General features: G+C 35.1%; 1 protein-coding gene across 1 annotated transcript; it reads left to right on the top strand.

The window, feature by feature from the left end:
• Positions 1–520: 520 nt before the first annotated feature.
• LOC116127179 (NADH dehydrogenase [ubiquinone] iron-sulfur protein 4, mitochondrial-like) lies at positions 521–3,206 on the top strand (the record flags this gene model as incomplete). Its single annotated transcript, XM_031412831.1, has 4 exons — positions 521–769; positions 1,234–1,322; positions 1,719–1,848; positions 2,249–3,206. Coding segments are annotated over 4 exons (504 nt in total), but the record flags the coding sequence as incomplete, so codon positions are not given.
• Positions 3,207–26,404: the final 23,198 nt, after the last annotated feature.

The raw sequence follows: 26,404 nt of genomic DNA, 5'->3' as shown, positions 1-26,404 counted from the left end.
ACATTAGTACAATAGTTAATTAAATAATTAAAAATTTAATTAATTATAATATTAAATTATAGATTTATAGTATGATTATTTAATTAATTAAATTAATTATTTGTATTTTCGTTTTGATTGAGAATTTTTATGTGAATTGTGATGAATTGATTGAATTCAAGTATTACTTAAAGATTAGAGGATTTATGAGTCACATTGGAAACAAACGAATGAGTAATAAAAATTTGTTAGGGGTGTATTTGTAAACTTTTAAGGTATTTTTATCATTTTTAAACTAATAAGAGGGTAATTAATTTTTTACAGGGTATCCGAAAAAAGAACCAAAACCTACATTTTAGGTTACAATTCCTTGAATTTAAGAACCTATATTGTACAGTTCAAGTTCATGTTCCTTTTTTTGGAACCTATACTGTACGGTTCAAATTCTCCCAAAAAAATACCCCACGATCAGCCAGTAGCAAAGTTAGTTCCCACCCAATTTAAAAAAAGAAAATTTATCGAGACACCCTAAAATTCAAAATCACGTGAATTCCAAAAATCATTTTCCCTAAAATCTCATTCCCAAACATTTTTCCCACACAAAATTGAATTTGTAAAATCCCTGACGCTCCAACACTCACTGCCGAAACCACCACCGGCCGAAACCACCACTGGCCAAAACCATCACCACCCCCATTCTCCAGCTGTAGCCGCCGACAGAAACCACCATCACCCAGCGGCCGAAACCACCGCCACCACCAAAGTGTCGAGAAGTAAAACCAACGAATTGGTGAGTAACAATTTTTTTTTTTCGTTTTTTGCTTAACATTATGGGTTATCACTTGATGGGAGTTTGATTTCTTGTTTATCTTGAGTGGTTCGTTTTGAATTTTAGGGTTTGAAAAGAAAATTTTAATTTAAACCACCACCTCCCACCGGCCGAAACCAGTACTACCCACCTTCTCCAGACGTAGCCGCACAACCGCTGTCACCAATATTTGCCACCGACAGAAACCACCAGCAACCACAATCTCCAGTCGCCGCTGTCAAGATGATTAACGTTTTCTTCTCTGACAGAATTGGTATTTATAAAAGGATAAGATGGTAGTTGGATTTGGTTATTAGGGTTTTGAAATTCCTAATACATGAACATTAATTGGGGCTTTTACTTTTGTTTTTAATTGAAGTTAATATATTGTGATTGATTGATCGTGTTGTTAAGATTTTCTTTTCATGTTTCGATCCTTATGGCAGGTTGTAATTTGCTCACCTGCTAGAATTGTTATTCGGCAAGGATCTGGAAAAGTTGGGAGGTGGAAAATCAATTTTATGTCCACTCAAAAGTATGTATATTTTATTTACTTATTTATTTATTTTTATCTCAGGTTTACTAAATACTATCAACTTAGTTGGGTTCTATTTATTGGCAAGGAATTCGGCTATAGAATTAGAATTTGCAGTCATAACAATTGAAGTGGCCTCTCCCACATTGCTTCTTTCGGTATAATCTGAATTCTCTTATTAATAATACATTGTTTGGGGATATTTTCTTATAAGGCCTTTAGCTGAATGCAATCTGATTAGTTTCTGGCTGGGCTACTGGAATGGCCTTTAATTAGTTATACTTTAAAGATAATAGAAATATCTAGCTACTTTCTTGAACCAGTGCAAGTCAAGCAATTCTTTTAATATTATAAGTCTCTTTTACCGGTTTCATAAGTTTTAGTAAATTGTTGTAGGTTGGAAAATCCATTGATGGGTTGGACATCCACAAGAGACCCATATGCCAATGTAGGTGATGCTGGATTTAGTTTTGATAGTGAAGAAGCTGCAAAGGCATTTGCTGAGAGACACAGTTGGGAGTATGTGGTACATGTTGTTTAAGTTTCGTATTGAAGTCTTTCTACTAAACATAGATTAGTTTGTTCACTTTCTCTATGTTATGATTCATGGATGCTTTGCAATTTATAAATTCTTAGTTGATGCTAAGAATATGATTTCGGAATTTTATTCCATCATCTTTCTTCCCTTCAAATTGGAAGATTTTGGTAATACCGAGTACTTCTTTATCCTAAATGTTTTTGTGTCACAATTATTGAGTTTTCATAGAGTAGTTCCTATTTATTTGCGTGCTTAATTTCATAATTTTCAACTATTTAATTAAATCTTCACTCGGTTGCTTCATGTGAAGTTAATGTGTTTATTTTTCTGTTCATTCTTAATGTCCACCGTATCGATTATTGATTATACTTCTTTTACTAATTTTCAGGTCAGGAAGCGCCATACACCATTGCTGAAGTTTTGATACTCTTAACTAACCATTTTTATGGGCATTTTAGCTATTTGCTTCTCCATATTATTGTCGGGTGCATAATCTGTGTTCCATTCTGACATTTTTTTAAACTAGGAAGAAGAATAACTTGACTAAAACATTTGACTGCAATTGATTAGAGTTGTAGCTACTGAATTGAAGTAATTATATTTTTCCAATATCAGTTACAATTATGCATCAGCATATTAAATGAGAAATTATATAGTTGGTATTCCAATTGGTCATATGATGATAGAGGTAGTATATTTACGAGGTTAACTTATAAAGCATGGAACAAATGTAAATCAAATTTATTTCAGCTAGTCAGTTTTAAAGATGACAGACGTTGCTGCACTTTCAACATTGGGTGTACTGATTAAACACTGAAAAAGCAGTGACATAAGAACTCTCTATGCCATTGTGTAGGACATATCATATTTCCCAGCCCAGTTGTGGGGTGGGTATTAGATTGCAAACTTGGTTCTGCCGTATGTAATTGCCATCATTGGATCAAACAGATGAAATGCCTTCTAATTGAGAGCAAATAAGTGAATAACAACAACTAATAACCAAATTTGGTTTGCATGAGTCCGAGTTTTTCCAAGTCTTACATTGTGAAGCTTATTTTGTGTTCTGTTTTTCAGGTGAAGTCATATGCAGACAACTTCTAGTGGAAGGGTCTTCCAAAATCCGATGAAAACTGATGGTAATGTCTCACATTTCTTGCATCATAAAAGAAGTCATGCGATGGCAGATTGTGGTTTTCTTTTATTGCACATTTTCTGTAAATGGCAATAATGTAGCATTTCGAGTCATAGCCCTAACGGATTCTTTGATTATAATAAAATGAGACTGATGGGTTGTACTATTTTGTTCTTTTATCCCTTCATGAAATGATATAGCATATTTATTCTTTTCTGAATGATTACTGAAAACTTGTTAGGATCTGCATTCATCAGATAGCAAGCAATGACTTAAGTGAGAGAGATCCCTTTGGCATTCATCAAATTTTTACTAGGTTCCAGGAGAGAAATGTAAAATATAGCAATTTTTATTGCGTTTTCTTGCAGTTTTTTGCCCTTCTGTAATTTTGCTCCAAGATTGGGAAACTGCTTCAATGCAGTTTAGTGGAACAAAAGAAATGGTGTTCATCCAATTGACAAAATGAAGCTAAATTAATGCTAGTCATGCTATTAAAAATTGAATTGGTCAAACTTACACCTACCCACCAAATTACTTTGCATTACATAAACTAGTCAGTCAAGTGATCAACATAACAGTCACCATTAATGAAAAAACAAAACACTTAAACTGATTCGAGAGATCCTTGACGCTACCATCAAGGTGCTGGAACCTGTCCTGGACATGTGTACTGTCGATAGGGAATCGATGCTAGCATTAGTTTGCTAAAGCCTCGAATCGATGCTAGCGCTAGTTTGCTCAAGTCTTGTAGAGATTGAGCTTAGTTGTTGTAATATTTGTTGCACTAGATTAGGAGTTCCTTCTTCATATTGAGATTGTCCAAATAGAGGGTTCAGGTAAGATTTGTCCTCAATCGCTGATCTTGCTATCTTTCTTCTTCTAGTAGAGGATTCAGGCACATCTTGCCTTATGGATTCAGCTTCCTAAGGTGCTGGTTCTTGTTCTTCCTCTCCCAAGATCATTTCCCATTGGCCTCGCCTAATTTTTCTGATCATCCTCATTTTTTGTAGAGAAATTGCATTCAATAAGTTTTGACCATCGAATTTTATTCTCCCACATTCATCCATGTCAGTAAACTCAAGGTTTAACCTCTTGCCAAAAAAAAAAAAATATATATATATATATATATGTGTGACTGGCATACCCAAGGAAATATCACCCTTTTCATTGATTACCTCCCTCAATTTCCTAATTATCAGGGTGGCTGAATCCACTTGTGTTTCATCCAATGTGGCTTCCATTAAAATCAAATCTCTCACCGTTACTTGCCCATTAGATTGTTTCCTAGCATTGAATGAGGACGTAATAAACCTATGGAAAATTCTCATTGAGGGGTTTGCTAATTTAGTTAATTTCAACAAATTGGGTTATACGTCCCACCCTGTCCTCCAACCCTACGCCAAGCTTCCTGAGAATTCCATGGCCTTCCGGCGTTAAACAATCCAGCAGAATCATAATCAAGCCATTCCGCTAACTGCTCTAGCATCACTACATGTTCGGTATTCTTTAATCTAAATGACATTGTATATGGCGGGAAATCATCACTTCCACCCTCTACAACATCTAAACTACTAAAACACTCATAAATCAAGTGTGTGAAACCATGTAATCTTATATCAACAAGCCTTTGCCATCTCAAGTTAACAATCCAAGCATTAACCTCATCTTTCAATCCCAAGGCTTCCAAAATTGAAAAATCAACAGTCTTTCCAAGAGAGATACCTCTTTTCTGCATTTTATTGAACATCCGCTTGTGATTAAAATCTTTGAATTCCACCCCGTTTGGTCTAATCAGGTTCCCCTGGCGTTTACCTCTTTTACTTCCAGTTGATCCAGCAGCTGCATTCTTTGTTCTAGCCATATAGTTGATACTATTTTGGCTTGATTGAGAGGTTTGGCTTTGATTTTGGAAGGGGTTCTTTCGACTTTGAGAGAGGTCCGAGAGAGTTCTTTTGAGTAGAATGGGAAAGAAAAGAATTATGTAGCAAGTGAAAAACGGTTGTTCATATTTTAGGAACGACCGTTCATATGATAAGAACCCCTAGTTCATCAATAAAGAACGGTCTTGACCATTCCTCACTAATTCAAATAATTAATTAAAGGTCACCAACCACACTTTTAAAATAATATAATTATTTGATTTCAATTAAAATAATTAATTACAACCACCAACCACACCTTTAAAATATTATAATTATTTGATTTCAATTTAAAATATTATAATTATTTTAAAATATTATATTTGATTTTAGACGACCTGTTTCTAGTTGTCGTGGGCTTATTGAAATTAAAACGACCATTTTTTTAATTTGAACAGTTGTTATTGAAATTAAAACAGCCTTAATTTGAACGGTTGTTACTTTTTTGAAAGAATTTTTTGTATCATAATTTTTTATTTTAAATTTTGATAATCTTTATTGGCGTTTAAAATATATTTCAAGGAATGGGATTTTGAACAACCTTGTTTCTAGGTGTCACGGGCTTATTGAAATTAATACGGTTGTTCTTTTAATTTGAACGGTTGTTACCGAAATTAAAACGGCCATTCTTGTGATTTTGAACGACTGTTACTTTCTTGAAATAATTTTTTATTTCACCGTTTTTACTAGAACAGCTTGGAAAGATACACAGTTGTTACTATATCCAGAACGACCGTATATATTAAGTAGAACGACCGGTAATATATAACATACAGCTGTGCAATTGAATAAGTATGACCTTTTATGGTATATGAACGGGCCATTACTTCTTCTATGAATCAAGAACGACCTTTCTGAACAACCCATTCTTTGCGTCACAGCATGGGTTTTGTTTGGAACGAGCAATTGAATCCCCTTTTTTAAGGAACATCTTAGAAAGTTAGTATAACAACAAAAACGATCTCGTTACTCATGGGAACATCAAAATTTTGATACATTTATATTCCTTGCCAAATTTCAACATATCAAATATACAAATTACTATAAAATCTTACTTCCACATCAAGTCAAACCATAACAATGCCACTAAATAAAATATTCACTTTGTAATTCTCTACATAGAGAACATGATACAATATATGTGTCACATTCATTGACCCTAGAAAATGGAAACGAAAAAAATGTACATGATCAAAATTCAATTTGTACTCTATATCTCCTAACCATTCACATCTGAACCATTGCAACGCTTTCATCTCAAATGAACTTAGTGGTAAATATAATCTCAAAAGTGCTCCATTTGTCATGGCTTGNCCCCCCCCCCCCCCCCTTTTCACGCATTTCCCACCCTTTGCTTTGAAAGTCTGAACTCTGAAAATAACCGACGGAGTTCCCCCTTCACCATTGAATCTCATCGCTCAGGCTTCACCATCAACAGCTTACTTCATCGTCAACTGCGTTACCGCGAATCTCCTCACATTTCGCGATCTTCTCTGTCCTCACACACTCTTCTTCACTGTCGATCTACGCTGTACATCCATCGTTGTCATTCTTCTAAGAGCTGCACCAGGTAACTGTCACGGTCTAGGCTTCTTTTTTTGTTTCAGGTCTTGTGCATGAGATGCCTTAGTTGTGTTGGACTGTTGGCTCATCTTCCCGTCACATTACATGTTCGGCATTCATTGTCTGCAATGTTTGGTTTGCTTAGAAAAAGTTAATTCATCTTCCCGTCACATTACATGTTCATATTACATCTATTTGTCTTAAATGGTGGAACAGAATGATCTTTAACATCGGTGTGCAAAATGGCCCTGCGAGCTTAATTGTTATTGAAATGTTTGGTTTTGCTTAGAAAAAGTTAATTCATGCTTTTATATTTTTGGTGTGAAGGATTTTCTTTTCAATTTTGGTTGAAGAATGTATTTGTGTTTGTTTTGTTGCTGCTACTATTATGCAGTTGGGACTTAGGAGTTGGGACAATCAGGTGCTGAAGTAGGAAGCAGCATGTGTATGATACTGATTTTTTGTTTATGTGTAATTACCTGGTCGCCGATGACTCTGCATCTTCTCCAACCTTCCCACAGCCAACTCGCCCACCACTTGTTTGACAAAATTCCTCACCCAAAGCCACTTTTCCCTTTGAGATGTGGATCGACTAGGGAGGGTTATTTTGAAATATAGTGCTTCTTTAAAAATGAATTCTAGAAAATTAATTATCCTTTTGATTGTTTTTGTTATCTCAGTGGCCATATTGGCGTATGATATGTAGAATTAGATGAATGTTGATTTTGGGAAAATAATGTTTAAGAAAGTTTGTGCATCCCAATTAATGTGATAATTTATTTCATATAGTTATATCATTTATTATATAGATTATTAGTTGAGGTAGTGTTTACAAAGAAGCTGTGATATACATAAACTATATTGTAATATTAAATTTTGGAAATTACTCAAATTAGCGGAAGCATTCCGTGAACAGTGTTTTGCTGACGTCAGCGGTTGAACCAGCTGGTTCAACCGATTAAACCAGTCAACCCGGGACCCGGCCACCTTGCCAAGTTTTGTCTCGGGTCGATTTTTAAAACATTGGAGAAAGGACAACGTTTTGATCAGTTGTCCAACGCATTCCCAATGGTAGCAGATTTGGCATCAACTAACGAGAATACAAGTAATATGGTTATGCAAATGATCAATGAGTTGAAGACGAAGCTGAAGTGGATTGTTAATGCCGGTGAGACTAATATCCATGTAAACATGTCCGTTGACAATATTACGAATTGTTAAAGCCCTCAATGTACTTCCAAAGAGGGGAGTAGTAAAATTCAGACTCCACGGTCAGTGCGCAGCAAAGGTCAACCTCTATTTAAAAGAAAGCAATCAAAGCTTGAGCAAATAGTTCATAAAATTAAAGAAAAGAAACCCCTCGACCAAGTGAGTTTACGTAGCAACTTTTGTAACATCCAAACACTGATTAAATGTTTTTTTCTTTTTATCATGTCATTTAGACAATAGTATTGTATCTAATGAATTACAAATTTAATTCGATTGAAGGGTGGGAGTTCTCAAGAATCAAGAACAGCTACTGAAGCTAGTGTATTTGGCATTAACGTTTAAGGTGGTGAAGTCGGGGGTCATGTACTAAATCAGGTTTGAGTCCTGAGTCCTCATGTTTTATTTTTGTTTGATTGATGTTGTTAGTGTTTTAATTTTTGAGCATTTTCAATGTTGTAATGTTATTCAATTAACACTTCATGATTGGTCTGATTCAAGGTTTTTATGGTGTTGTGAATTAATCTTTACTAAATATATCATTCCATTTTCAGGGTTACATAGAATTTTCAGTCAATTACAAGCCATCACAAATAGAGCACTTTTGAGATTATATTTACCACTAAGTTCATCTGAGATGAAAGTGTTGTAATCGGTCAGATGTGGATGGTTAGGAGATATAGAGTACAAATTGAATTTTGGCCTTGATCATGTACATTTTTTTCGTTTCCATTTTCTAGGGTCAATGAATGTGACACATATATTGTATCATGTTCTCTATGTAGAGAATTACAAAAGGAATATTTTATTTAGTGGCATTGTTATGGTTTGACTTGATGTGGAAGCAATGTTTTAAAAACAGACCCGGGATAAAACCCGACAAGGTGGTCGGGTCTCGGGTCGACCGGTTTAATCGGTTGAACCAGCTGGTTCAACCGCTGACGTCAGCAAAACACTGTTCACGAAATGCTTCTGCTAATTTGAGTAATTTCCAAAATTTAGTATTACAATATAGTTTATGTATATCAGAGCTTCTTTGTAAACACTACCTCAACTAATAATCTATATAATAAATGATATAACTATATGAAATAAATTATCACATTAATTGGGATGCACAAACTTTCTTAAACATTATTTTCCCAAAATCAACATTCATTTAATTCTACATATCATACGCCAATATGGCCATTGAGATGACAAAAACAATCAAAAGGATAATTAATTTTCTAGAATTCATTTTTAAAGAAGCACTAAATTTAAAAATAACCCTCCCCAATCGATCCACATCTCAAAGGGAAAAGTGGCTTTGGGTGAGGAATTTTGTCAAACAAGTGGTGGGCGAGTTGGTTGTGGGAAGGTTGGAGAAGATGCAGAGTCATCGGCGACCAGGTAATTACACACAAACAGAAAATCAGTATCATACACATGCTGCTTCCTACTTCAGCACCTGATTGTCCCAACTCCTAAGTCCCAACTGCATAATAGTAGCAGCAACAAAACAAACACAAATACATTCTTCAACCAAAATTGAAAAGAAAATCATTCACACCAAAAATATAAAAGCATGAATGAACTTTTTCTAAGCAAAACCAAACATTTCAATAACAATTACGCTCACAGGGCCATTTTGCACACCAATGTTAAAGATCATTCTGTTCCACCATTTAAGACAAATAGATGTAATGTGAACATGTAATTTAACGGGAAGATGAATTAACTTTTTCTAAGCAAACCAAACATTGCAGACAATGAATGTCGAACATGTAATGTGGCGGGAAGATGAGCCAATAGTCCAACACAACTAAGACATCTCATGCACAAGACCTGAAACAAAAAAATAAGCCTACACCGTGACAGTTACCTGGTGCAGCTCTGAGAAGAATGATGACGATGGATGTACAGTGTAGATCGAGGGTGAAGAAGAGTGTGTGAGGACAGAGAAGATCACGAAATGTGAGGAGATTCACGGTACCCTAGCTGACGACGAAGTAAGCTGTTGATGGTGAAGGTTGCAGCGACAAGATTCAACGGTAAAGGGGAGACTCCGGCGGTATATTTGGGGCTTTACTATTCATTCAATATAATATATTATATAATTAAAATTTTATTATTTTTATATTTTTATAAATAGGTGATCCAGATTTTTTAAAACTAACGGTTGGACCGGTGGGTGCTACAGTGCACCGGTCCAACCGCGGGTGTAAATGGGTGAAGTTAAATTAATGGGTTTGGGACTCACCCGGCTTGGTCACCAACTGGGTCCCGGTTGAACCGACCGGGCCAGGCCGAGTTTTAAAACATTGCCTTTCTCGCTCGTGTTCCAACTATTATAACTTACACGATCTTGGTGTGACATTTGTATATGTTTTTTCTCCATCGTCTTAAAATGTATTTTTCTGAAACATGATAAATTTCATCATGAAGCAACACTGTAATTACATAGTGACATACAATTCCTCTAAATTTAAACAATCGACAACTGCAATGAACATCACAACTATCTTCATCAAAACAAACCACAAATAGTACTCGACTACACTCAACCACAATATATTCCTTCACTATAAACTCCTTATACGAATCAATCTCCTTGCAAGATTTTATTTCACAATACAGTTTAGAAGTTAGCTCATGTTGAAACTTTTTAAATTTAGCAATGGTGTATGCATCTTGAAATTGCTTCTCCATAGGATAAGAGCTTATGCAAGGGATCCATGACTTGAAAGATCTAAAGTCAGACTCATTTTCTTTTTTGACTTTATCATGTAATGCATTTTCATATTGTTCAACAAACTGTTTTAAAATGGTTTACGAATTGACATACCCATCAAAGAATGCATACATACTTTCACTACGTTGAATAGTAGACATTCCTACCCAGAAAGTATCTTTAACAAATGTTGGCACCTAATGTTGTCTTTCTATAGACAATCCACTTAACCATCCATGTCCTGGATGTTATATTTATCAATGAAGCTACTGCACCGTTCTTCAAACTCATCTTTTGTTAATGAATCATAAACGACATTTTGCAAACTCAACTTAATATTTTCATATTCCCTATAGCCTCTTAACTTTTTTTGGCAATTTCTTCATTATATGTCACAAACACCATCTATGTCATGTGTCGGGGAACACAATCTCGATTGCATTTTTCATTGCCTTATCTCGTTTGGTGATTATTGCCTTAGGAGCACAATTCCACATACATGTAAGCCAAGACTGAAAAAAGTCATACAAATGTCTCAATATCCTCATGAGATATTAACCCACAATCTAACAATATTGAATGCCCATGATGATCAACACCAACAAAAGCAGCAAATGGCATGTATACTTGTTGGTTAAATATGTAGTGTCGAATGTCACAACATCACCGAATTCTTTAAATGCAGCCCTACTTCTTTCATCCACCTATATAACCTTCTTTAAGCGACCCTCATCATGTAAATCCATTAGGTAGAAAAAAAAATTGAATTCTCCTTTTGCATTTTCAAAAAATATTTTTGAATTGCACAAGCATCTCCATCACCAAGTTGTAGTCTTCTAACTTTATCAATGTAGTTCCTACAATCTTTTTGTAGGAAAGGAAAATTGTCAGCACCCCCAACTTCAATAGCCAAAGCATTGAAATTTTTGTTTTGTCTAATCCCAGCCTTATCATTGACTTCAAGTTTCCTTTTAACATAAGGTTGTAATAATCGATTATTCTTGAAATGTCCACTTTTGCTAAGACTACTCAATTCATGATTGTGTTCAACAAAAATTGAACATATTTTCCATTTTCCATCATTTCATAAAGATGCACTAGTGCGAGCCTTACAATCTATTTTTGTCATTAAGTACATGTTAAATGCATTTCTTGAGACATTGGTGCACTTCCCACTACAAGAACAAGCCAGTGTTACATATTTCAACTCCCCATTAACTCCCTTCTTGGAAGTTTTGATATCATAATTTCAAAACCTATTTTATTCCTATAGTTTCTATAATACTGGACAACCTCATCAAATGAATCAAACGTCATTCCAGACTTGGGTCCCATTCCTCTTCCACACTTCTTATATCTTTTATTTCTTCATAATGGTTACCCTGTTTTATTGACAATATGATAGCCAGAATTAGAATATAATAACACTTGAAAGAGCTACAAACAATACCATTAAAACATTAAACGTCATAGTAAAGAATAAAAGCAAAATACCAAAACCAACATTACCTTAACAACATTATAGTTCTCTGCTTTTTCTTTACTGCACTCTTCCATCTTCCATTTAAATATTACCTAAAAGTGAAAAGAGCATTAGCTTAAAAGATGACTAAAATCTAAATAACATTCATTTCTATATTACTCTCACTAATTAGGAATAAAGAATGATACATTTTCAATAAACATGTACAGGAGTTGCTTGGCTTCTTGCTTATTCTCAATAATTAGGAATAAAGAATGATACATTTTCAATAAACATGTATAGGATACCAGAATGTTGCTTGGCTTCCCACTGAGTACAGAGGAATGGCAGCTGAGTTGATAAATTTCTCTGCTAGTCTTTTAGGTTGGATGATGCTTTCTAGTTGGAAGATGTTGTCTATGGTGATTTCAAATTGAAACTAAAATGGAGAAAAGATTTTAGGGCTCCAATGGATTACGAGAATGAGATATTTTGCATTTCAAAATGAATTATGGGAAAGAGAGATTTTGCATTTTGAGTTTTCAATTTATGGGGAAATGAATTATTTGATATAAGGGTAATTTAGGCCGAAATATCAAATTCTAGATATAATCATTTTTTTTAAGTTTCCTGCTAGCTGACATTGCTTAGGGGTGTGGTGAGAGTTGATGTGTCAATTACCAATTGTGCTACCTGATGAACAATTTTACAACCTCGCAAGTGCACGAGTTGCTATCACAGTATAGTGTGCAAAAGCAAGGGTCGATCCCACAGAGATTTGTAAGCATTCAATTAATCCTAATATACTATGCCTTAATTAAACAAATAAAATAAACTAATGAAATTAAACTAATTACTAAGGAAGAAAAATAAATTCTTAACCAACTGAATTAAATAACACAATTAAAAATTAACTGAAAACCAATGCAAGAAAAACTAGGTATCCGATTTCACTATCACAATCCAATTCTCTGCTAATAACTAATTTATTGTCGTCTCAATCCAATTCCTAGGGTTCAGTCTTTCATCATTATGATATTACCATTTGATGTTTGGGTTTAACCAAGTATTCTTAACCATTAAACTCACTAGATGTTTAGTAAAGCCTAACAATAAAGAACCCATTAAGAACAAGAAGTATTCAAAATATGAACCAAATTGTATCTAGCTTGATGCTTGCCTCAACACAATCCAATCATTCAAAAGAGCTATTTAAGGTTTGCAAATGATGTTTACCTTATCTTGTCACAATCAATTATTTTGTATTTTAAAGTTAGCATATGATGTTTACAATACTTATTTCATACAAAACATCAAGATCAAATTAAGTGCAATGAACGAAACTAGAAATATATTGAATCAATAGAACGATAAAATTAATCAAAGCATAAAACCTTCATGTTGGGTTACATCGAATCCATAGAAAAGTATTTAGTTACACAAGATCATAAGGAAATCAAACCTCAAACCCTTCAAAAACATGAAGTACAAGAGAAAAAGATGAAACCCTAGGTAGATCTCTTCTCCTTGCCTCCAATTCTCTCCAAGTTGAAGTCCCTTCTCCTTGCCTCTCTCAAAGTTGAAGTCTCTTCTCGCCTTTGTAAAAGTTGAAGTCTCCCCAAAAAAATACCTAAAGACATCATTTTGTAGTGCTAGGGTTGGGGGAAAGTAATGGGAAAAATCCTATACAAAATAGGAGAATAAAATTTGGATTAATCTTAAGTTGAGTCCTTATAGAATTAGGATTCCTGTGCTAACCCTTTGGTACTAAAACAAGAATATCTTCCCATAGAAATCTCGGAATAACAATCCATAAAATTCTTGGTAAACTAGACTTCCAAAGATTTACAAAAATATCTCGAAAAGCTCCCAGTTCATGCTAAGGAATTTAGGGTAGCTTCACGAAGTTTTCATTTTCTGTCCATTTCTCCTTAATAGCTGCTGCTGGAAATTTGTGCGTCGAAAGACTTCCACTTTTTAGCATGAAAACTTCTGAATCTAATGAAGCCATACACATATTAATTGTATTTATTTAAATCATATTTCCAATGGTCCAAGAATCATCCAAATCTGAGGTCTTTAGCTCAAGTTATCGTAGCAATACTGAGGCATGTTCCAGAACCCGCTTCTACTTGTCTTCTATGCACTGATGTAACTTTAGGATCAATGTTTAACCATCTTCCAGGTTGAACTAGATCATAACCAAAACATAGTTGTTTCTTAGCATTCAAACGCCACCAGAATCAGGTCAATTGGAGATGTGTAGCTAAAGTTACACCTATTTTAGTGTAGCTTGTTCACTCACACCATGACACAAAAATCCGCTGCTGCAAACAATCTTCAAATATTCATAACTTCTTTGTTTGAGCTCTGATTCTTGAACCGTTTGTTCCTATATGATTTTGATTCTTTACTCTTCAACGTGCATGCTTAAAATCCTCATTTTTCTGTTAAGAGTTATTATTTATTACTCATTGTGGAAGTTGATCTTTGACCGGGCTTGTAGTAATTTATTTAGTGGTTAAAAGTAAAGGTTTTACTTTGCCTAGTTAATAGGAGTTGAGGCTAGTAGTAGACTTAGTTGCTTTATCTTTTATGATGTGTACTGGCTATTTATAGGCTACTATTTTTATTAATTGTGATAATCAATTTTCACAAAACCCCATACGTTTCTTGCTTTTTTCTTCCATTTTCTATCAGTGGTATCAAAGCGGGAAAAGGAAAAGCAGTAGCTTTAATTGCAATAACAGCCAACAAACATGTCAAGTGACAACTATGTTCAACTAGCAATCCCTCGCTTTGATGGTCACTATGATCATTGGAGCATGTTGATGGAAAAAATTTTGTGATCCAAGGAGTATTGGACCATCGTGGAAACAGGTGTGATAGAACCAGCCAGTGGAGTGGTGTTGATAGAAGCTCAACAAAAGAAATTGGAAGAATAGAGGTTAAAGGATCTCAAGGCAAAAAAATTACCTATTTCAATCAATTGATCGTTCTATTTTGGAGACTATTCTCCAAAAGGAAACTTGCAAACACATTTGGGATTCAATGAAGAAAAAATACCAAGGTTCGTCTAAAGTGAAGCGTGCACAGCTTCAAACCTTGAGAAGGGATTTTGAGACACTGTAGATGAATGATGGTGAGTCCATTACTGATTATTGTGCAAGAACAATAGGGATAGTCAACAAGATGCAATTCCATGGTGAAAGGATGGAGGATGTGACTATTGTTGAGAAGATATTGTGTTCTTTGGTCCCAAATATGATCATGTGGTATGCTCAATCGAAGAATCCAATGATATAGTTGAGCTTTCATTTGATGAACTTCAAAGCTCTTTACTGATCCATGAACAAAAGATGAACCGAAATTCATCTACTGATGTTCAAGCTCTAAAGGCTTCTACCTTTGCTCAATCCTCAAATTCAAGAGGAAGGGGAAGAGATGGAGGTAGAGGCAATAAAGATAGAATGAGGCAATATGAGAATTTCAAAGCTGATGAAGGTCACTCAAATAACAGAGGACGCAGTCAACAATTTGACAAATCCAAAATAGAGTGCTACAGTGTCATAAACTTGGTCATTATTGATCTAAATGTTATACCAAACTGCCAAACGACAAAGAAAAGGTGGACAAATCAAATTTTGCAGCAGAAAAGCATGAATCTGAGACTTTGTTGATGGCTTATCATGTCAATGAGGAACCCCAATCAGACTTTGGTATATGGATATAGGGTGCAACAATCACATGTGTGGAAGTAAGTCTTATTTTTCTTATTTACATGAAGATTTTCATTCTACTATGAGTTTTGGTGATTGTTCTACTGTGAAAGTAATGGGAAAAGGTGATATTAATATTAGAACCAAGAATGGTTTTGAAGAAACAATTTCAAATATTTTTTATGCTCCTGATTTGAAAAGTAATTTGATAAGTGCTGGTCAGTTGCAGGAAAGGTTATGTAATAACTATTAAAAAATGTGCTTGTGAGGTTTATGATCCTTCAAGAGGATCAATTATTGTTGTTCAGATGAGTTCAAATAGGTTGTTCCCTTTGAAGATAAGAACATCTCAACCTTGTTTAATGGCTGAAGTAAAAGACCTTTCATGGCTTTGGCATTTTCACTATGGCCACTTGAATTTCGGGAAATTAAAAACTCTCCAACAAAAAGATATGGTGACAGGCTTCCCTAAAATTAACATTCCTTTGCAAGTCTGTGAAGAATGTGTTGTTGGCAAACAACATCGTTCTCCATTCCCTAAAGGAAAGTCGTGGAGAGCAAAAAATGTCCTGGAGCTGGTTCATTCTAACATTTGTGGGCCAATAAATCCATCTTCAAATGGGGGTAAAAAATATTTAATTACTTCCATTGATGATTATACTAAAAAAAACTTGGGTTTACTTTTTGTAGGAGAAATCAGAAGCTTTTAGTGCATTTAGGAGCTTCAAGGCGCTTATGGAGAATGAAATAGAAAGAGTCATTAAAACTCTTTGCACTAATCGTGAAGGAGAATTTTGCTCAAAAGCATTTGATAGTTTTTGTGATGAGCAGGGTATTCGAAGGAAACTCACAACTTCTTACACACCACAACAAAATGGTGCATCACAGAGGAAAAATAGAACTATTCTCAACATGGTAAGAAGCTTGCTGGCAATAGGAAAAATCCCAAAAAGTTTATGGCTTGAGGCTGTAAATTGGAGCATTCATTTGTTGAATAGAAGCCCTACTTTTTCTATTCAAAACATGACACTTGAGGACACTTAGGGTGGGCGCAAACCAGTAGTAGATCACTTAAGAATTTTTGGTTGCATCGCTTATGCACATGTCCCAGATGACAAAAGGAAGAAACTTGATCCTTACAACTACAAATTCCAGCAGCTTATGTCCTTGAAAATGAAGCTACAACAACCATTGAAACTTCACCAACAATAACAGAATCCACTGATTTAGCAACTGAATCACCTCATTGTCATGTTTAAAAGAGGCCTAAATAGATGACAGATTATGTGGTAACTGGAATTGATCAATCTGAGGATCCAATGACTTACTTTACTATTTTTTCATATTGTGATCCTACAGTTTTTAAAGATTCTGTTAAAAAATCAAAATGGCAGAAGGTGATGGATGATGAAATTGCCACTATTGAAAGGAACAACACACTTGGGAGCTTATTGATCTTCCGAAAGGACACAAGAACATTGGTGGTTTACAAGACTAAATTGAAGAAGAATGGTAAAGTTGATAAGTACAAGGCCTGACTCATTGCAAAGGGGTACAAACAAGAATTTGGTGTCGACTACAAAGAAGTGTTCGCTCCAGTAGCAAGGCTCGATACTATTCGATTGGTGTTATCCACTGCTGCCCAAAACTCATGGCCTACCCATCAATTGGATGTAAAATCAGCTTTTTTGCATAGGGAATTGAAGAAGAGGTGTATATTGATCAACTTTTCGCATATGTGAAGCAAGGTTACGAAAACCAGGTATACAAGCTAAAGAATGCATTATATGGACTAAAACAAGCACTTAGAGCTTGGTATAGTCGNTTTATTGCTGATGCCACTGGCCGACCTAACTGATCTAATCTATTAGACCAATCGACCTGTGACCCGATCACCTTTTCGAGTCCTTCAACAGGTCGAGTTTTAAAACAATATATATAAACCATCAAAGTGAGTAGCAAATTATACACGCTCCTACTTACCCAAAAAAAAAAAAAAAAAAAAATTATACACGCTCCTTGAAGAAGCACCTATTGTAATGGATGATCTATGCACTATGTTTTGTTGTCCAAAAATTTTAGTTCATTTAATTGTTGAGGCATCTTCTCTCACGTATTTACAAAATTCAACCAAGAATATATGTATTTTTAATCATAATAAAAAGGACATTAACTGTAATGTTTGAAAAGAATAGGGAGAATGACAATTTCCCAGCAAAATTTTAGTGTAATTTCACTCTCTAAGCTAACATCCCTAAACCAACGACCCAAAGCCCAAAAAAAGCGCCATACCTTGACACCGTAAGCCCAATGTTTGGATCCATAATTCTTTAATATAAGGAATAATATAATACTACACAAATTAACTCATGTTGTTTGAAACTACATACAAATGAATATGAATGATCAACAAAAGAATTAAATAAATCATGTAACAATCATACACGATGATTTTCCCCTTCATTTTTTTTTTTTAACATAGAAAAGAAATCGTAATACCATAATAATGTAAATAAAATTGAACACTTTGGAGTTATGCTCTATGACAGATTAAATTATTTTATGAGAAGGATAGAAATCTATATAGTGGTTAAGAAATCATTTTTGGTGAGGAATAATAGAAAGAAGGAAATTTCATTTTATTTAAGGTTGATGAAACAAAAAGAAGATTTTTATTTATTTTTTATTTATTTATTTATTTTAATAAGGATTGGTATACATAATATAAACCTTTCTCTTCCAATAGAACTTAGAAATGTATCCCATCAAATTGTCCAACTCCCCAAAATTCTAATCTATGTATGAACTTTGAGAGCTCTCGAAAAACTCCATCTCTTTTTGCTGCTCATCAAAATATTTTAGAGCATAGCAGACCAACAGCAAAGAGCCAAAGACCACGGAGCAAAGGGACAGTTTAATAGGACTATTGGTAAGAGTTATTATTTATTCATTGTGGAAGTTGGTTTTGACCGGTCTCTAGTAATTTATTTAGTCGTTAAAAGTAGTGGTTTTACTTTGTCTAATTAATAGGAGTTGAGGCTAGTAGTAGACTTAGTTACTTTATCTTTTATGATGTGTATTGCATATTTATAGGCTACTATTTTTATTTGTCGAGCTAATTAATTTTCACAAAACCCCATACATTTCTTGCTTCTTTCTGGCCATTTTCTATCGGTGGTATCAGAGAGGGAAAAGGAAAAGTTTTAGCTTTAATTGTAGTAGCAGCCAGCAAACATGTCCAGCGACAACAACCAGCAATCTCTCACTTTGATGGTCACTATGATCATTGGAGCATGTTGATGGAAAATTTTCTGCAATCCTAGGAGCATTAGACCATCGTGGAAACAAGTGTGATTGAACCAAGCAATGGAGTGGTGTTGATAGAAGCTCAACAAAAGAAATTGGAAGAACAGAGTTTACAGGATCTTAAGGCAAAAAATTACCTATTTCAATCAATCGAATGTTCTATTTGGAGACTATTCTCCAAAAGGAAACTTGCAAACAGATTTGACATTCAATGAAGAAAAAATACCAAGGTTCGTCTAGAGTGAAGTGTGCATAGCTTCAAACCTTGAGAAGGGATTTTGAGACATTGCAAATGAATGATGGTGAGTCCATTACTGATTATTGTGCAAGAACAATGGGGATAGTCAACAAGACCAAATTGAAGGAGAATGGTGAAGTTGATAAGTACAAGGCTCGACTCGTTGCAAAGGGGTACAAACAAGAATTTGGTGTCGACTACAAAGAAGTGTTCGCTCCAGTAGCAAGGTTTGATACTATTTGATTGGTGTTATCCACTACTGCCCAAAACTCATGGCCTGTCTATCAATTGGATATAAAATCAGCTTTTTTGCATAGGGAATTGGAAGAAGAGGTGTCTATTGATCAATCTCCCGAATATGTGAAGCAAGGTCATGTAATACTTTCTTTCTAGCTAGTATACTCGTAAAATAATCAATAAAACTCATAAAAAATATATATAAGAAAATACACATATAAACGAGTAATAAAGTATTACATTTTTGGTATCAGAGTATAAATTAAATTATGTGCCTCCATGTGAGCGTTACAAGTCATGAAAACCAGGTATACAAGCTAAAGAAGACATTATATGGACTAAAACAAGCACTAGAGCTTGGTATAGTCGTATAGATGTTTACTTTGTTAAAGAATGTTTTCTCAAATGTGCTTATGAGCATACACTCTATACTAAATCTGGAACAGATGGGAAGATGCTTATTGTGTGCTTATATGTTGATGATATGTTTTATGTTAGTAATGATAGAGTTATGCTTGCTGATTTTAAGAAATCTATGATGAATGAATTTGAAATGATTGATTTGTTGTTTATGCATTATTTTCTTGGCATTTAAGTAGTGTAATCTCATGCTGGTATCTTTATTTCACAAAAGAAATATGTCTTTGATATTTTAGACAGGTTCCAAATGAAGGATTGTAATCCAGTTTCAACTCCAACTGAGTCTAGTCTGAAACTCACAAAATATGGAACAAAAAAAAGGGTAGATGCTACTCTATACAAGCAGATTGTTGGGAGCCTTATGTATTTGACATCCACAAAACCAGACATCATGTATGTTGTGGGCCTAATCAGTAGATACATGGAGAATCCATCTGAAGTCCATCTCTCAGTTGCTAAGAGAATTTTCTGTTACTTGAAAGGCATTGTAGATTTTGGAATCATGTTTAAAACTACTGAAAAATCAAGGCTGGTTGATTTTTCAGATAGTGATTATGCTGGAGACCTTGATGATAAGAAGAGTACATCTGGTTTTGTGTTTACAATGAGCTTTAGAGTTGTTACTTGGTCATTGTAACGCCCCATTTGAGATACATAGCCATTGTTTATGTTATGGCCTCAAGGTTTACTGAATTGCCCCTAAATGAGGTTGTATATTATTCATGTTGTTTGGTTGGCCCTTGGTTGAGTTATGTTTTGGGTTTGGTTGAGTGTTTACCCTAGAATTGATCAAGACTTAGCAGATTTTGGAGTTGCAGTCTTCGCCGCGGCGACGTTGGCTTTGTGTATGGCGGTGTCGGTTCTGTAATTCTTCGCCGGGGAGACAGATAATTCTTCGCCGCGGCGAAGGGCCGACTGAGTTTTTGTTTGAGTTTCTAGAGAATTCTTTTCTAAGGGCAAAATGACTATTCTACCCCTAATTAGCTGGAAAAGCGGGAAGTAAAATGCAAGGAAATTTCATGGACAATAGTGTAAAATGGGGGTGAGTTTGTAAAGAATCAAAGGATAAAGGTGAAATTTTCAAGAAAGAGTAAGGGCAAAATGGGAAAGAGTGTATATTAAATGAGCTAATAAGAGTTTAGTTCTCTAAACCCCTTCATTTCACCCATTTCCATCGCCTCTTCATCTCCCATTTTCTCTCAATTCCTCACTCAATTTTCTAAGGGATTTTTGAGAGTTTTGAGTTTGGATTTGACTAAGATTTGATCCTAAGCAAGAAGAGGTAAAATCTCTACTCTAGATATGAGTTTTATTTATGTAAGGGTTAAGTTCTTACTAAGTTTATGCTTAGGAAATAAGGGAAAGCTAAGGTCCAACAAGAGTAGAGATTTTTGGTGAAGACTACTCAAGTATGAGGTAAGTAAATCCAACTCAAGCTAAAGTTTAAGAAATTCTTGAGTAGAGATTTTCTTTATGCATGTATATATGAAGCTTGTTGAGAAATTGAATAGAGATGTATGTCTTTTTGTTGATAAATGGAGTTGAGATGAATATTCATGTTTTGTTTGTTGGATATGCTTCCTTTGTGAGAAGTGTTGATGTGTGATGAATTTGAGATGAAGTTGGAGGAGATTGAGTAAATTTTTTAGGAGTGTTCTTCTATGATAGGAATTATGTCCATAGAAGGGAGTTTCTTCCCATTTTGGATGATTAAAAAGAGAAATAGAATTGTAGTTATAGAGGAGGTTTTGTATGTACATGAGTTGTTTGATGAAATGCCTAAGTGAAAACATGTTACCAAACTGTTCTGTCACAGCCATGACTTTCTAAGTGATTTTTGGGCATCTTACGGATTAAACTGGGTTTAGACCAAAACATAAAAGTTATAGCCCTGTCTCTAAGCTTTAAAACGAGACCAAAACTGTAGTAATCCGAGGTGTATAACTCAAGTTATGGCTTCTTGAGTGTGACCTGCGCAGAATAAATGTTTTGATGCAATATGGCATTTGGCATTTCATAAGTGTATTAATGAGCATGAACCATCCATATGCATTAATTGTGCATTTGAGAGGTAGCTTGAGAAATAGTAGAGAATGTTGAGTATGAGCTACATTATGAATAATAGCTTGAAATAGAGTGGAGAACTTTGTGAATAAAATACTCTAAGAGTATAGCTTAAGATAGAGTAGAGAACTTTGTGAATAGAGTACCCTAAGAGTTAAGCCATACTATGAGTACTAGCTTGAGGAAGAGATGAGTATTAGCTTGAGCAAGAGTAGAGAATTTTGAGTATAAGCTATACTATGAGTAATAGTTTGAGTGAGCAAGAGTAGAGAATGTTGAGAATAGCAACTCTAAGAGTAAAGAAAATGAGAACACTCTAATAGTAAAGAGAAAGAGAGATTGAGCACTAGCGAATAAAAGAGAGAAAAGTGCTACAAGAGAGAATATAGTAGGTTGTGCGATGGGGAACCCGTGAGTGATGAGTAACGTCAGGAGAGTGGGTGCTTTGTGATCCCCACTCGTGCCTCCGATTAGATGGGGCCGTGACTGTCACGAAGAGTGGAACATGAGGTTCCAGCCGTGCCTCCAGTTAGATGGGGCCGTGACATTCAGAGAGAGAGAGAATACACTCACGTGGCCAAGGGTTCCTAATCCATGCATGACCGAGTCCGATCGACAAAGAATGAGTAGAAGTCACGAAGGTGGGTTGGTGCTTTGTGATCTCCACCCAGCCGTGCCTTCGGTAAGATGAGGTCGTGATATGCAAGTGAGGAAGAATGAGCAAACATGAGAAAGAATAAAGAGAGACAATGAGTAAGATTACGAAGAGTAGGATGAGTACCGAGCTGTGCCTCCGGTAAGATGAGACCGTGACCTACAACAGAAAGTTAACAGAAAAGAGTTATGAGAAAGAGAGACAAAAAGAGAATCAGTAGAAGACATGTAGAGCGGGAGAAGTCCCGGCCGTACCTCCAGTAAGATGGGGCCGTGACATTCAAAGAGCGAGTTAGTAGAAATGAATTATGAGAATGAGATAATAGAGAGAATGAGAAAGAATGAGAAAGCTTGAGAAAGAATGAGATAGAAAGAGAGAGAGTTTGAGTTAGTAAGAATAGAGAGTAGAAGAAAGAAACATGCAGTTCTTTTGCATTAATTGCATGTACATCTCCTACATGCATGCACCATGAGTTCTTCCATGGTTAGTGAGAGTATAACGAGAATAAGAAAGAGAGAACCATGATTTTCCTTCATGGTGAGTATGATGAGAATAAGAGAGAACCATGATTTTCCTTCATGGTGAGTAAGCATAAGAGAAGAAGAAAAGAGAATGAGAACAGAGAGAAAGAAAGAATAAAAAGAGCAGAACAGAGTTAAAGGAGAATAAAAGTATTAGCAAGAAAGAGTAAAACAGTGAGAATTAGAAATAGAAGAACGGTAGAGTAAGGAAAGAACCAAAGATTGAGTTGCAGGGACAGGTAGTATAGGATTTACTTACTGAGCATTGTTGTGCTCACCCCATTGTTCTTCCCTGTTTTGCAGGAAATAGGAGCAGCGGTCGGATGAACGTCGAGGAGCGGAGAGTATTGGCACTACTATCCACCAGTTATAATATTTTGTATTAAGTAGAAAGTTTTTAATACATAGTATATTGTATTTGTAAAGAATTATATTTTATTGAGTAAAGAAAAAATTTGAGCCCACTATTTTTCATACACTATGTATATCTATAATTTACATAGTATGAACTATAAAAATAGTAGTAGAGAGCAGGTGTTACAGTCATCAAAGAAGCAACAAATAGTAACATTGTCAACTATTGAAGCTGGGTTTGTTGCTATAGCATCTAACTCATTTCAAGCTATTTGGTTGCGAAGGCTATTTGGAGTTCTACACAATCAACAACAAGGTCCAACTTTAATTCATTGTGATAATGTTTCTACAATAAAGTTATCAAAAAATCTAGTTCTACATGGTAGGAGCCAGCACATTGATGTGAGATTTCATTTTTTTACTTGATTTATGCAACAATGGTGTTATTGAGTTGGTATTTTGTAAAGGTGAAGATCAGATAACAGATTTGTTAACCAAGCCTCTCAAGTCTCCTGCCTTTGTGAAACTTAGAAGAATGCCTGAAGTATGCTCTTCAAAGGACTTTGTTTCAGACGAAGCTTAGCAGTTTTGTTGAATTGTTGAAGCCGTCTCTTCCTAAACTGAATTCTGCAGATATCTATTTAAAGGAGAGTGTTAAGGGGGCGTTTGGTTCAGGAATGTTAGATTACTGGGAATATTGGATTACTGGAAAGATAGATTACCTTGGAAGATTACTGGGAATCTTTAAGAAAATATGTTTGGTTAGTTGGTGGGTATGTTATCTTAATATGTTTGGTTATGGGAATAAATTGGTGGGTATGTTATTTAAATTACTAAATTGACCCTCTTTTAAATATTAATATAATATTATTTTTATTATTAATTTTTGAATTATTTTTTAACCCCCAATATTTCAGATTTAGCTAAAACACCCCCGCTTATAAAAAAACTTTAATTCATGACGAAATCACCCCCACCTCCTGCCGCCGCCTGCCACCACCGCGAACAACCGCCGGAAAATCGCCGGAGCCCCTAAAAAAGAAGGAAATTCTGGGGGAGGCTCCGGAAGGCTTCGTTATGGCCGTTTCCAGCCATATTAATGGCTGAAAACGGCCATATCAAGCCAGATATGGCCGTTAACGGCCAGATCCGTGGCCGTCAACGGCCAGATCTGGGCCATATCGAAGCCTCCCGGAGCCTCCCACAAAATTTCCAGTGTTTTTAGGGACTCCGGAAATTTTCCAACGGTGGTCCGTGGTGGTTGACCCGCTGTCGGCGGTGGTGGCTGGGTGGCTGTAGTGGTGGTGGCTTGGTGGCAGTGGTGGTCTGTAAATTATTTTAAATATAAGGGCATTATTGTCCAAAATTTTAATTAAACAAGGGTAAAATTGAAATAGGATATTAATGTAAATTTGTTTTAAAGTAGGGGTATTATTGTCCAAAATTTTTATTAATAAAGGATAAAATTGTAACAAAAAAAGATAACCCTGATAATCTCAGAAAACCTAAGAAAATAAAGGTAATCAGATTACCTCTTATATTACCAATAGTAACCACTATTGGTATTTGAAGATTACTGGTATCTTATATTACTTGACAACTAAACGTAGTAATCAAGTAATATAAGATAACATTACCCCAGTAATGCCACTTAACCCCGAACCAAACTGCCCCTAAGAGTTATTTTTTATTTTTTCATTGTGGAAGTCGGTCACTTTGCCTAGTTAATAGGAGTTGAGGCTAATGGTAGACTTAGTTGCTTTTTCTTTTATGATGTGTACTGCCTATTTATAGGCTACTATTTTTATTCACTGAGATAATCAATTTTCACAAAACCCCATACGTTTTTTTGCTTCTTTCTTCCATTTTCTATCAACTATTAGCATGTCGACGACAATAAATCCCATAAGCAACTGCTGTTAAATAAACTGAAGGGTGGCACAAACCAGTCCAAAGATATCCATAAATGTACCAAAAGGCTTGCCATCTCTAGCATTATAAAACCAAAATAATTTGCCCTTCATTTTCCAAGCATACTTTCCTGACAGATGTCAACATGGCAATTAGAGCAAAAAGGGCCTTGTGTGGAGACGAAAGCTGATTGAAAACGGCTGTAAAAACCTCAAAAATGACATTGCCAATAACCAGGAACCATTTCAGAATCACCTAAAAGAGACAATGTACTTAGAACTTGAAAATGAATAATTTCCTAGGAAAAAATTTAATTTCGTGATAAGTACAAAATTCCTAACTCGGTTAGATAGTTTACCTTTCTCCTATCATTTGTTCTTTGATCAACATCCATGCACCTATAGTACTCAGTCACTGTGGGCGAACCAAGAGTAGAATCTGTGCTACTGTTAATTATAACATCCTGAAACCCATTAATTAGATATAAAAAAATCATTAGAAGAATAACATAGAAGGTAATCATATTCTTAGTTAAGTTTAGCTCTCCAATAATTTTACCACATATATAAATATAACAGAAAATTGAGATTCATTTATATTTTCGGTCTCAGGCAAAAGGGGTGTAGAGCTTTTAGTCTCAGGAAAAGGGGATGAAGCATTAACTTCAAAATTATCCTGAAATACATAAACACCACAAAATGTTGGTGCAAGCTCAGGCTTGTGCAATCAGGATTAATCCAGTAAAACCCACCAAGCAAATTAACTAAGTCTTAAGACACCATATAAATCAAATAGTTATCTTGGTAAAAGTAAGGTCAGAATTAAAGCATACACATGTGATCTAATTTTTATGTATATAATTTGAGGGAATGCAACACTATGCCATATCATATATGCTTCATGTTAAAATTAAGCCAACTTAAAAGTGTTTTTGCAATATGAAGTGGAGTGAATATTAAAGAAATCCCCCAATCGAACGAGATTATCACTAGATTGGTGGCACCGACCATGTTTTACAAGAGTGCCTAAGGGTTTGATTCTGCTACCATTTGCAAGAGACTATTGATATATAATCCAAAAACATAAACTTTCAGGAGAAGCGACCACTCCTTTTATAAAACTCA

This window comes from Pistacia vera, unplaced genomic scaffold, assembly GCF_008641045.1.
Source record: "Pistacia vera cultivar Batoury unplaced genomic scaffold, PisVer_v2 Contig19, whole genome shotgun sequence".
NCBI classification, from domain to species: domain Eukaryota; kingdom Viridiplantae; phylum Streptophyta; class Magnoliopsida; order Sapindales; family Anacardiaceae; genus Pistacia; species Pistacia vera.
The sequence above is the reverse complement of the archived record's forward strand: the minus strand, read 5'-3'. Positions and strand labels throughout refer to the sequence as shown.